Below are 13,933 nucleotides of genomic sequence, written 5' to 3' on the forward strand. Positions count from 1 at the left end.
ACCCAAAGGAAATCACCAGGTAGAAGAAACAAACAAAAACAAATAAACAACACATAAAATCAAAGAAATAAAACACAAAGGAAATTGCCATGTAGAAGAAACAAACAAACAAACAACAACAAATAAAATCATCCATCCATCCATTTTCTTCCGCTTTATCCGGAGTCAGGTCGCGGGGGCAGCAGCTCAAGCAAAGCCTCCCAGACCTCCCGATCCACAAATAAAATCATAGAAATAAAATCAAATAAATAAAACCCAAAGGAAATCACCAGGTAGAAGAGAGAGAGAGAGAAAACAATTTATTTCAATTTAATTCAATTTATTTTCATTTATATAGCACCAAATCATAACAAAGTTGCCTCAAGGTGCTTCACACAAGTAAGGTCTAACCTTACTAAACAAAAACAAACAAAAATCAAAGAAATAGAATAAAATAAATAAAATCCATAGGAAATCACCAGGTAGAAGAAACAAACAAAAAACAAACAAATAACAAAACAAAGAAATAAAATCAAACTGAACTGGGGAAAAATTACAAACAAACTGAAACATGAATTCAAAATGTGGAATAAAGAAAAAGCATCTCCTCAAATCTGATTTAAGACAGAGAGAAATTAGTAGACCCCCCCCACCCCCCAAAAACAACAACAAAAAAACACTGATGCTACCAATAATATGTACGTCAAAGAAAAATGTATTTGTCACATAACAACGATAACAATAATAATTATAAAGAGAAATGTTTGTCATTTTAATGTCTGTTAACACGTGCAGGTTGGTGATTCTGATCAAACGGATCAACACCTTCTTGCAGTTTATGGCAGTGATACTGCCCCCCCCCTTTATTCCACTCAGGAGTCGACACAGTGGAACTGCACACTAATTTGGCACAAGTTTTACACCGGATGACCTTCCTGACGCAACTCCAAATAACCTGGAGAAAGGGCAGGGGCGGCCTTCAACCGGGAACTTCATAAAGCTTATTAAAAAAATTAAAAAATGACTCATAGGGTTTCTGACACGCCCACAAATGTTTGTTTGTTTGGGGGTTGTAAATATAAAAGTAGGCCTTGTGTGATCATGCTAGCAAACAGGAACAGACGGACCGGGTGGAAACAACCTCCTTAACACATGGAAGACTAATAATAATATCAGGTAGGAGAAAACGTGCGTGCGACTGTAAATCTTGATGTGACTAGTTACTGCCCCCTACTGGTGGTGTGAGTCCAGTACGTGAGAGTTTAGCTGTAATCACAGTGGTTGGACGTGTCCAGCGATGCTGACTAGCCAGCTGCATCGCGTCCTGAACCCATTCAGTCCGAACACATTAACCCACAAACGCAACGAGAACTTTTCACCCACGATGCCTTTTTCCTTATTCTATGAGCAATTTGTCCACTGCGCCAATTAGCCGCGGGCCGAGGGGAGGAGACTTGAGTCCTGCTGCAGGAGCTGGATCCCTCTGGCTTGGGCGAGGACAGACAGAGTCAGGCGGGCAGATATTTATTTCTTCATTACTAACAGAAGGGAGGGAGGAGGACGAGGACGCTGCGAGGACGCGGCGGTTAATCTGATGACTCAGGCATAAAGAATGTGCATTTAGTTTGTGCTTTTAGTTGGCATTAGCATAACCTCAGCGTGCTGACAAACGATGAATGGCTCCGTGATTGGCTCATGTCATCCGGCTTAATGTCAATAGTAAATTGGAGGGCTTGTTAGGCGAGTCGGGGGACACGGTCACGGGCCGCGGCGAGGCACTCATGTACAAAATAATGTCTATTAGTACTAATTTAATCAAGGCCTCCCTTTTACAGATGAATTAGAATGTAGGAGCCAATTATTTGTCAGCGTTTGCACTCAGCCGCCTGTCAGGAGTCTCACCACCGTACATGTGGTGTTCAACGTGCAGGCTGAGGACAGGCCGCAGCACGAGACACAGAGCACGCAAAAACATGCACAGTGTCCACGTGGAGTATTCAAACGCTTACGAAGACATGGTTCATTAATTTGACTCAAAGATCCTCCACAGAGACCTGGTACCAAAGATGCCCAGTCCTCACCTCAGGTCACTGGTTAGAGTCCATATCTGACAGGAGAACAGGAAGCACCAGGACTCTGAAGACTTGGACCTTTGTTCTCCAGCAAAGACATCAGCATCACCAAATACCTCTGACCTTTGACCTCATGACTCCATAAGCTCTTCCGAGGATGATGTCAAAGGTTGAGGACCCAGAGACATCTCTACAAGTCTCTACAAGTCCAACACTTTAAGCACAATCAGAGACACTTCTGATGGACGACGCTTGGACCCATATTTCCGGAGTCCTCTCACAGCGTTCCCAACTCAGCCTGAAGATTCCTACCAAGGAATCTCAGCCTCAGAGTGATCCAGGAAGTGTGTGAGAGCAACAATGACAAGGACGGGACAGAAACTTTGATCTTATTGAGGAGGCGGGGCTGACCCCATTGCCAGGTATAACGCAGTACTCTAAGAGCTGTGATTGGCTGTCACAGAAGGGAAAAACAAATAAAAAAATAAAACAAACGCATTCGGCGCTCCTAGTTATGAATGGACAGTAAAACGGACCGGTCATATAACCTGAACTGGATTAAGAAATGAATCATCGTGAAAATAATTAATGTCATGATGATAAAACCAAACATAGTAGAGAAGCTTGAATCTTCGACTGGACTGGGTTGCTTGACGTGAGGACGTCCTCACGTCAAGCAACCCAGTCCAGTCGAAGATTCAAGCTTCTCTACTATGGAAACCACCTGGACAACTGAGAGCCTACACAGAAACAAAACCAAACAAAATTAAATGAATTTTTAAAGCCTGAAAATGTTTGAACGAACCTCAGTCACATCCTGATTATTATACTGATTAGCTTGTTGTTGTGTTTCCGCGCCGTGAGAAGCGCTGGTCATCCAAAGCGAGAGCAGAGATTGCAGCACACAAACCAAGTTCTCCTCAAACAGCTGAGTTTAGGCTGCTGACATCACTGACTTTGAGAAGAATAATTGAATGTTTTAGAATTTACGTGTTTTATTACCTTACTACGCTGGGTGGGAAAAGTGAGATCATACCTGATGAGGTTTATCCCTGAAACATCAAGTCGGCAGCGTGTTACTGACTCACTGTCATCCTACGTACATACAGAGAATGTGTCTCTGTCCTCGCTGTCTTTCTGCCGTCTCCTCTGTTTAAGACACTCTTAGGCTTCTTAAAAGTCCTCCTCCCTCCTCTTACCAGTTTGGCACCTTAGGAGCTCTCTTAAGGCCTAAGATGCTTTGTGAATAACTTTTATCTTACCGAGCGAAAATTCTAAGAAATGTCTAAGAATTTGAGGAATTCTAGGATTTTTTTTAGAATAATGTCACTCAGAGCAACCTTTAGCCTCAGGATGCTTTGTGAATATATATTCAGGACCATCACAATCCCAGAGAGACTGATTCCTCATTCAGCTTCTGAAGTGCTGCAGTCAGTGTCCATTAAGTCCTCAAAGACCACAGTGTCCTCCATGAAGTCAAGATCACTAAACCTTTCCTTGCTGACCTAAAGTCACTGGTTTCCAAAACCCAGCACTCAGTCCACCATCCAGTCCGTGCAGAAGTGAACAGTGTGTAGTCAGTGATGTGCAGACCAACCAATAAGCTGTGGGTTCAGCGGGTGTGGGTGGGGTGGGTCAAGAAGTGACAGCGCAGAGTTCCTACTAAGTAATTAATAATGTCCAGATATGTTACAGGCTCCGAGGACATCAGTTACATCTTCTCATCCCCACTCAAATAGGTGTGGGACAGTTGGTGTGCTCTGCGCTGCTTGATATCATCTGCATTAAGTAGCATAACCAATATCTCACAAATCTCTCTGCACCCAGTCACAACTGTGTAATATAAATCTGGTATAGTCTGGTATAGCTCATCAGGATTATTGTGAATTTGTGGTTCTGTGGATATTTTTTTATTTTATTTTTTGTCATAGTTTGGGTCATTAATTGGCATTTATTATATGGCTGCAGTGCTACGGGTGGTCTGACTGGCTGACTACCAATTGGATATTTTCCCATATCCAGACCGGTTACCACAACAATAGGTCTGCAAGGCATATTTTTGTTACAAACCAGGAAGCAAAAAACACAATGAAAAAAAGAAAAAAAAAAAGTCAGAAATGAACGTATTCTATAAGTATCTGAAAAAACACATAGATTGAAAGCTTGCCAGCTAACGACCGGACCATCTGTTAGCAAGTTCATCATGGAGGTGAAGCGAACAAGTCGGACTACAAGCCATCAGCAGCCTTCATATTCGGGCGTGTTTACATATATAACAGACATATAATAAATTATTAACCTCACTTGCTTGGTCTGTAATGACAACATGTAGGTCTGATATTTCCCCATACAGACCTTGTGGTTGGTTAATAATGCTTTATTATTTTTCCAGGTCAGGTGGCCCAGACTGGCTATCATGACAGGTCACTAGTAGGGTCGGGGCTGAAGTGTGTAAAGTTGAAGTTGTTGAGCTCGTATGTGATCAAATCTTTTCTGATAACATGTTCATCATAAAATCAGCGTAATACCAGTTAATAATTTACTAAATAATTCTGTTACTGACGTAATCTGTTCACGTCTGAGGATTAGTTTCACTGAGGACAGTTTGTTGACAACGAATCACAGAATGAACCCCGTCCAACCTCCAGAACCCAAACCTCCGGTTGGACACGTCTCCATCTCCAGTCCCATCAGACCAATCTGAGTAACTGTCACAGACTCCCGAGGGGGAGGAGCCTGTGAGTGTGACTGATAGCACTTTGGGTTTTATGGGGTACAAAGCACGGCCTACCCCCCCACCCCCCATAGACCACTGTCACCATCTCTGGGGGGCAATTATCATGTGATGTAAGGCCCATGCCGGATCCCTTCTCCCACTTTCCCCAGCTGGTCCCCTGAGCCCAATCGTACCACGGTGTCGGGTCAGCTGGCGCACCTGCACCCTGGCCCAGATTAAACGCCTCTGGTCTAATTTTAAATCTGTTAGCGCTGGTTTTTCCTTCAGGGGGAACAAGACTAATCTGCTCCCATAAAGAGCTCTGATTCTTCCGTCTGCTGGCTCCCAGTGCCCGCAGACCTGCTGCTGAATTATTACTGGCCGAGCATCCGTCATACGTGCTTCACTGTTAAGTGTGTGCCGCTCAGGCGGCGGCGCTGCCGTATGTATTGGCGCATGCTCATTCTTTAGCCGCCATGATTTCTACTCAGTTTTCTGGAGTCTAATTAAGGTGTGAATCACTTGCACCGACAGAACTCTGAGCCTCCTCAGGACGCACAACCAAGAGTCCCATCAACGTCATCACCATAAATCTGCATGTCCCCGCGACAAAAACTAGATCAGACTCTTCAGGAACATTTGCTCCGTCTGTGAAAAGAGCAAAATACAGACATCACTGTGGGACAAACGTGTCCCTCCGCCGCAGAGCTCCTCTGCTCGTGCAGGTCCAGACCTGACGATTTCTGGTTTGAAGTGGAACATCACGTCTCCATCAAACCACAGCACAAAGCCAGAATTCTGACTTTTATGCCCATGTATGACATCATAAAGTAAGAAAGATATCCAATGAAATACCAGAAATAAATATGAGGCGGAGTCATACATATATATTAACAAAAAACTCTGCCCCTCCATCAAGAGCTGCCATAAAATTTAATGATGACTTTTATAAGAAGGGTCAAAGTTTTTTTCCGCTGGGGGGGGCAGAGTCAGTGACTGGTACCTTGAAATTTTTGAGGCAGCTGTAAATTTCCCAGCATTACTGCTGTTGGTGGATTGGTCTGAAAACATGAGGTTCAGTTTAACAGGTCGTTCTGTAAAACCTGACGACGGACTGGAAGTGGGGGTGGCTTGATTTTCAGTATTAATCATCTCACAGACGTTACGGCTCTTCTTCTTGTGGGTTTTAGTTTGGGTGAGGAGGAACGTTTTTTTCATGACAGGAGAGAAGAGAACAATAAATGGAGAGATGTTGACCTTCGATGACAAACTGCCAAAGGTCAGGGCGTGACATGAGTTGAGGGCGGGGACACGGGACACCACAAACAAGCACACGAGCACCAGCCGCCTCCCCAGTCTGGCAGCCAGGAGGCCGGATTAGCAGCACTGTCACTTCCTGCCCACTCAGGCCTGCTAACACGCCGCGTCAAAGCAAGCCGGGCCGGCCTCGGGTGCCGGTTTTAATACTGTGCCCATAATTAAAACAATGAGCTGCGGCGATGAGGACAGAGTGCAGAGGCCCTGTGGCTGCTCAGCAACAGGCGTGATGCCCAAACTTAGCAGCCCCTTCAGCCGTGGCATCAGCTGGGGCGCCGGCACCAGGCCTCCTTGCCAACTGAGGTGATGATGGCTGACCGCGGGCGGCCGGAGGTTAATGGGAGCGTTTAGAGGACGGCTGAGCCTTTTTGTGGTCTGTAAATGACGTATAATCAGAAGCCCGTGGCACGGTGGAGCCGGCGCGCTCCATCTCCATGAAAACCGCCGTCTGGGCTCCAGTTTGTCTCCGCTGTTGTTCCCGTCTTCACCACTGCGAGGGACGCATGTCAACAAGTATCTGTCCTCCTAACGACGCCCTAAAACGATTCTTCTTCTCCATGTCCTCACTGAGACCTCGGCCGGCCGTCGCTGCGGGCGAACGCACTCACAGAGAGATGAACAAATGAGATTCAAAGGAGATGAAGAGATGGCGGGGCTTAACGCTGTCACATATCTCACTGGACGGAGCGGCGGCGCGGAGGCGAGGTGTAATCTCTCCAACATAATTCCTCCCGCTGCTCTGACTGAGAAGCCGACGTGAAGAGAGACGGCCAAATGAATGCACCTCCCTCCCTCCTTCACTTCCTTCTTTCCTTTCACCTTCTTATTCCTGCCATCCATCCATTTCCACATCCTCTCCTGTCCACGGCTCCAACCCTCCAAACAGAACCTAATTGGGAGGTGAGAGTGGGAGTGGGTGGGTGGGGGGTGGGAACCCAGACCTTGACAGACAGGAGGTCAGTGTAATTGCTGCTGGCCATATTTAACATTAAGATAATCAGGCCATTAATTACCCTTTGGATCATTAAATCAGCCACTTGCAAAATGAAATTTCGGCCTCTATTACTCACTTGAGAGACCACGAGGAGAGGGCATTTTTCCATTCGTCAACCCCCCCCCCCCACCCCCACCCCCGTAACCGCCTCCCCCTCCCCCCACCTCTGCCGCTGCCGACACAAAGCCTCCGCCGGCTTCACAACCTGCTCTTCAGTCCAACCAAACCAGACGAAAAGTCAGGCTGCAGCTTTTTGCTGCCACACTGTAGTTTTCTGCCCGTTTCCAGACGGTCGGGTCCGGACGAGGACGAGGTCTGAGCTCCTGCTCTCATCAGAGAGTGGTTTTGGAATCCGTGATGGACTGAGCAAACCCGGTCAGAATATGAACGCTTTCAAATTTATTCATGTCTTTACAAATCTTGAATTAGTTTCTATGGTTACAGAGTTCAAAATAATTTCTCTGTTCAGTTCTGATAAATATCAGATGGTCCACTGTGCAAAAATATTCATCTAACTGTGATCAAATACAGTGGTTGATGTTTTATAATTCATCAGGGTAAAAAAAAAAAGAATTCAATGTCAAAATGTTGACATTTCATCAAAAATCTGGATGAGATTTTCAGTCACAGATAATTACAAGACAACTAAAAAAAAAAAAAAAAAAAAAAAAAAGAAATCCAGAGACAAACACAAAGACGTGACACGACTTAGGTTGGTTCTGTAAGTGGCGTCGGGGTGAGAACTCTTCGTGATTTCTGTTTGATTCCTTCAGATTGACAGCTGTCAGTCAAAACTCCCCAAACAAATGAAAATCACAATGAAAAAGTCAAAACTTCACATTTATGTCATTAGTGTTTTAGAGAAACACTAATGTGTTTTGTTGTGTTTTAGAAAAACACAACAAAATGTTTCAGACAAACACACACACACACACACACACACACACAGAGATGAAGAGATAAGTGAGATAATATTGACCCCCCCCCCCCCGGTGCATGCTGGGAGTTTGGGCGTGTGTGACTGTTGGCGGGTGACAGTGTGACTCAGTTCAGGTGAGGTGGAGTTTTTTCTTTCTTTTCTGTGGTTGTTGTTAATTTTCCGTTTGTTTATTGGTTGTTTTTTATTGTTTTGACTGGTTGTGGTTTTATGTGTTTTTTGCGGCAGATTTTGGCACCGATGGCGTCTGGGTCAGTGCCGGCCCTCTCTCTCCATCACGGGGTGAGGGTGGTCCCTGACCCGGCTGTGTCTGTGGAGGATGTCCTCCTGGCTGTGGGCGAGCAGGTCGGACATGAGAACTTAATGTTTGCATCCAGGATGAACAGAGCCGTGGTGGTTTTTCTGTTGGAGGTCATTTCTCCACAGCAGGTTGTCTCTGATACTGAAGCTGCAGTGACTGACGGTTCTGAGGTCGGTCCGGTTGATGTTTCTGTCTCTCCTTCTGCGGCTCTGATGTTTCTGCTGTGGGTGGGTCCTCGGTCACCGTTGGACAGGGTGAACGGGCTGACGGGGAGACACTGGTCCCAGCGGACCCCAAACCCCCACGGAGTCAAAGCATTAATGATGACAACATGGATTATGATTCAGACTCCAGCATGTCCACCACCGGTTCCTTCTCTCACAGCAGTGGTCTGTACACGCTGCATGACATCAACAGCTTCCTGGATGATTCATTTGGTAAATCAGTGAAAGTTGTGGATTATTTTCCTGACACAGAGAAATTTGTTAAATCTGTTAAAGTGTTGAGGAAGCTTATTAGCTTGGACCTGCTGGATGAGAAGAAGTCTCTCCTACAGACTCAGGAGACACATCACTACTTTGGGGAAGGAATCTCTGTCCAAACAGGGACGAGGTCTCAGGGGTCATAAATCCACCAGAGTCTGAGTGTGTCTCACCAGGTGTTCTGTCTTCTCTGTCTGTCTTTCTCTCTGTTCTCTGTCCACTCAATACACATGCAGCATCTGTAGGTGCGCTCTTGAACATGAACGGTGGCAGGGACGGCCGGAGGAGGACTTTGGTCTCTGAGCTCTTTGAACAAATGTGTTGTTCCTGCAGGAGATTCACTCTGATGCCGATAATGAAGTGGACTGGGCTCGGTGGTGGAGGGGACAGTTTTATCAAAGTCATGGCTCCAACATCAGTGCTGGAGTGGCGGTTTTGTTTTCTCCTCAACTTAACATCACTGTTTTATCCACCACTGAGATCGTTTAGGGTCGGGTTCTGTTGACCATGGTGTTTACGAATATTTACGTACACAGCGAGGGCTCGGAGTGGGTGGGGTTATTCAAATGGGTGAGGGACATTTTAGTGCAGCAGGATCCTCGTGAGTCTTTGGTGTTGAGGGGTGACTTTAATTGTACTGTGGATATGTCACTGGATCGGGTTGGTGAGGAGCCACATTTGCAGTCGGTTTCCTCACTGGCTGGTTTTTTACATGAGGTGGCTTTGTTGGACACATGGAGGATCACACACCCACAGGACAGACAGTACACACGGGTTCAGGTTTCAGATGGGGTGGTGTCTGCAGCCAGGTTTGACCGGATTTATATGTCACACTCATTCAGGAACAGATTACACAGGAGTTTCATTCAGCCAGTTGGTTTTTCAGATCATCATCTCATCACCACAGAAATATTCCACTCACACACTCAGAGGTTCAACACTTACTGGAACTTCAACACCAAACTTTTGAACGACAGGGCATTTTGTAATTTATTTGAATCTTCTTGGGGTTTCTGGAGGGGAAGGAAGGGGACATTTGGGACAGTGAGTCAGTGGTGGGAGGCCGGCAAAAACTCAGGTTCGGGTTTTGTGTCAACAATACACTTCCTATTCTACAGCTAGGGTCAAGGTAGCCATGGCAACACTTGAGAAGGACATGATGTACATTCAGGCCAACCGACATACAGCTGGGGCTCCCGACCAGCGTGGTCTGCTGCAGGAGAAGAGGGCAGAGCTGGGTGCCCGGTTACATGAGAGGGTGAAAGGGGCGATGGTGAGGGCTCGCTTTGCTAACATCAGGGACATGGATGCACCCAGTTCTTTCTTCTTCAGTCTGGAGAAGAGGACCTCTCATCAGAAGGTGATGACCTGCCTTCGCCTTCCTGACGGACGGGTGATGAGTGATTCGGCAGAGATGCAGAGACATGCTATGGACTTCTATTCCGCTCTCTACGGAGCTGGGGACTGTGACGGGGCCTGTGCGGCTGACCTTCTGTGTGATCTCCCCCGGCTGGTGGCCTCGGAGCGAGAGGCCTTGGACTCCTCCATCACAGATGAACTGACAATGGCGGTGCGGCAGATGGCATCTGGGAAAGCTCCGGAGATCGACTGACTTCCAGTGGATTTTTCTAAACACTTCTGGGGCTTTCTCTGTGCTGATCTTCTGGAGGTGTTGCTGGAGAGCATTGTGCCCGGCTGCTTGCCCACCTCTTGTCGCCATGCTGTTCTGTCCCTCCTGCCTAAGAAAGGGGAGCTTACCCTGTTGCAGAACTGGAGACTTTTTTCTAGGGTGCTGGTGAACAGGTTAAAAGGTGTCCTGGGTTTTATTGTTCACAAGGACAAGTCTTATTGTGTGCCCGATAGGACTATTATGAACAACTTTTTTTGATGAGGGATTTGTTTGATTTGTGTAATACTGGGAATCTGGTTTGCAGGTTTGTGTCACATGATCAGGTGAAGGCATTTGACCAGGTTCATCACAGATTTTTGTTTCCCACCTTGAGGGTGTTTGGTTTTGGTGAAGGGTTTATTTCATTTGTTGGGGTTTTGTATAATGGGGCTTCTTGTTTGGTTAAGGTTGGGGGAGAGTTGAGCTGCCTAGTCCCAGTAACGCGGGGACTGGGCCAAGCTGTCTGACCTTGTTTTGCCGGGTTTTCAACTGTCTTCTCCCCTGGTGCTCTCTGCTTATGCAGATGACATCACTGTTTTTGTCATGAATCAGGCGGACGTTGATGGGTTATTCGACAGTTTACGGCTCTATGAGACAGGGACCTCTGCAAGAGTAAACTGGGAGAAGAGTGAAGCTGTCCTGATGGGAGGTGGCAGGAAGGGGCTGCTCCCTGTCTGCCACATGGTCTGTGGTGGGGAGTGGAGGGTTTAGAAAATTCTGGATGTGTTTCTAGGGATGGATGGGTATCGTCAGAGGAATTGGGAGGGCTTGGTGGAGAAGATGTGTGCCAGACTGTCTAAATGGCAATGGTTGCTGCCCCAGATGTCCTGCAGGGGGCGAGTTCTGGTTGCTAATAACTTGGTCTCTTTGGCACAAACTGTCTGTCCTCCCTCTACCTCGGCGCCTTATTGAGCAGTTGCCGCGGTTACTGGTGGACTTTTTCTGGTCGGGCCATCACTGGATCAGAGCTCCTGTGCTGTACATGCTGCTTCATGAAGGAGGACAGGGGCTGGTGGACATTTCTGCTCAGGTTGCAGGCTGCTCAGAGACTGTTGTACACCTCAGGATTGAGTTGGCAGGATACAGCACGTGTCCTGCTGAGGAAGGAGGCAGGTCTTGGGTATGATAAACATCTTTTCCTCCTACATCTCTCCCTCCCCCTCCTCCTCCTGCCCCCCCCACCTCTTCGGTACTTCCACACTTTCAGCAACAACAAAAACATTAGTGGTGTGATGGACGACATCTGCTGTCACATCTCTGCTCCTACAGTCCGTGTAGAGGACAGAGGTCACAAAGCAGCCTGATGACATCACATAGTTGAAACCCCGCCTCTGTGGGTGGGCAGATGCTTCCCGATATTGTGATCACACATTAATCTGCTTCAGGTTCAGGACCTGAAGTGGAGCCAGTGAGGTTTGTTCAGGATGTTGAGTTTTTCCAGTAAAGCTGCCAAGACGTTCCACAGGAGAAGCGGGACACGCCCTCAGCTGCAGCGCCGAGGGCGTGTCCCCGCACACAGAGTAGCTGCTCATGTTGACGGGTGAGGACAGGGGAGGAGGGGGATTCCATCCTGTTATTTGTTTTGATGCTATCGGCTTCTCGCCGCTGCAGCCGTCCATCATCACAGCAACACTCACAGTAACACGGAAACAACGCGGACGTGTGTCAACATCCAAGTCTGGACCGAAGTGTCCATCTTCAAATCACCTTTTTACGATCACTTTGAATGTTTAATGAAAGCTGATGAATGGCCGCGTGTCACAGATTCAATACTTTATTTTATATCCTGTGTAAAGACGCTTGGAGTCACTCGAACAATCCCAGGAACACTGCCCCCTACCTACAGCTGTCAGCACTACACACACAGGAAACCATGACTCAGCACTTCACTGATGACTGAGCTGATTGATGACTGGAGTCTTTCATATTCATGTCATTAATTTTAATAACGAAGCATTTTATCCGTAAATGCTGTAAAGTCTCTGAGAACTAAATTTGTCATGTTTCGTGACACAAACATGGATGTGGTGTGTGGGTCGTACCTGCTGGCGTCAGGTCCCGGTTTCAGGCACATCTGGGCGTTGGCTTCCCACACGCTGTTGGCGAGCTTGTTGCCGATGGCGGACATCACCCTGATGAGCTCCAGTGGCCACTCGTCCAGGTCCAAGGATCGGACTCTGGACAGGTGCGTGCCCAGGTTCCTATGGATGCCGGAACACTCGATGCAGATCAGAGCGCCCAGATTCAGGCTGGCCCAGTCTGGATCTGGATCAGACGCACATGGTTTAGGTCAATATTTTCAGTCAAGATACTTTAAATTAAATGATTTAATTCTCTGACTGGAGCTTCAATAAGAAATAAACTATAAATTAATGTTCCAGATCACTCCACTGCTTTTACCACCAATGACACACGATGTCGGACCGCCATCGGCTATCAGCGGGTTTTAATTTTTTGCAAAAAATGACCACAACTGTGGATAAAACTCAGCAATGAGAGAAACTTCAACCTCTGATTCAACAGTGGACCCGGTCTTTACCCTCACATGGTATTGGAGGGGACTTGCCAATATGATCAATCAGCCTAGATGTGTTTTGTGAGCTTGAAAAAAGCCTCTGACAGGGTACACCAAGGTGCCCTGTGGGGGGTGCTGTCTATGGGGCACTGGGTCCATTGATCACACAATCTGGTCTCTATACAACCAAAGTAGGAGCTGTGTCCACATTCTTGATATTGCATAAAGTCTGTTGCCGGCGGGTGTCGTCACCAAACCTGTTGGTGATGGTCACGGACGGGGTTTCAAGGCGCAGTCAGGGACCAGAGGGTGACCTCTACTTTTTGTGGATGTGGTTCTGTTCATTAGACAGTGACCTCTGATAACCTCTGATGTCACTGAGCAGGCTTGAGGTCGAGTGTGAAGTGACTAGGATGAGAATCAGCACCTCCAAATCTGAGACCCTGGTCCTCTGTCAGTATTTTAAATATTTTGGGGTCTTGTTCACGAGTGGGGGTTAGCTGGAGTGTGAGATCAATAGACTGACTGGGGCAGAGTCTGATGTTTTACGTACACTGTACCGGACCGTCATGGTGAAGAAGGAGCTGACCCGGAAGGCAAGATGCGAGTTGATTTATGCTCCTGTCCTCACCTGTGGTCATGAACGGCAGAAATGAGATTCCTGTCAGGTACGAGGTCTGTCCGAAAAGTATTGGACCTTTTTATTTTTTGCAAAAACCATATGGATTTGAATCACGTGTGATTGCATCAGCCAAGCTTGAACCTTCGTGCGCATGCGTGAGTTTTTTCACGCCTGTCCGTTGCGTCATTCGCCTGTGAGCAGGCTTTGTGTGAGCAGTGGTCCACCCCTCTCGTCGGATTTTTATTGCAAGTAAAATGTCTGAATGATTTGGAGCTTTGCTGCATCAAATTTTTCCAGAAACTGTGAGAGACCTCCAGGTGGACACCATT

The 13,933-nt window shown here is 47.0% G+C and overlaps 1 protein-coding gene across 1 annotated transcript in view; it reads right to left on the reverse strand.

The window, feature by feature from the left end:
• Nucleotides 1–13,933, reverse strand: part of agap1 (ArfGAP with GTPase domain, ankyrin repeat and PH domain 1) — a 198,894-nt gene that overhangs the window by 34,977 nt on the left and 149,984 nt on the right. Inside the window, exon 14 of the mRNA XM_034182035.1 lies at nt 12,510–12,732. Within this exon, the coding sequence (XP_034037926.1) occupies nt 12,510–12,732 (223 nt within the window). The remainder of the gene's footprint in view (nt 1–12,509; nt 12,733–13,933) is intronic.

The sequence above is a fragment of the Thalassophryne amazonica genome, chromosome 1, assembly GCF_902500255.1.
Source record: "Thalassophryne amazonica chromosome 1, fThaAma1.1, whole genome shotgun sequence".
Classification (NCBI taxonomy): Eukaryota; Metazoa; Chordata; class Actinopteri; order Batrachoidiformes; family Batrachoididae; genus Thalassophryne; species Thalassophryne amazonica.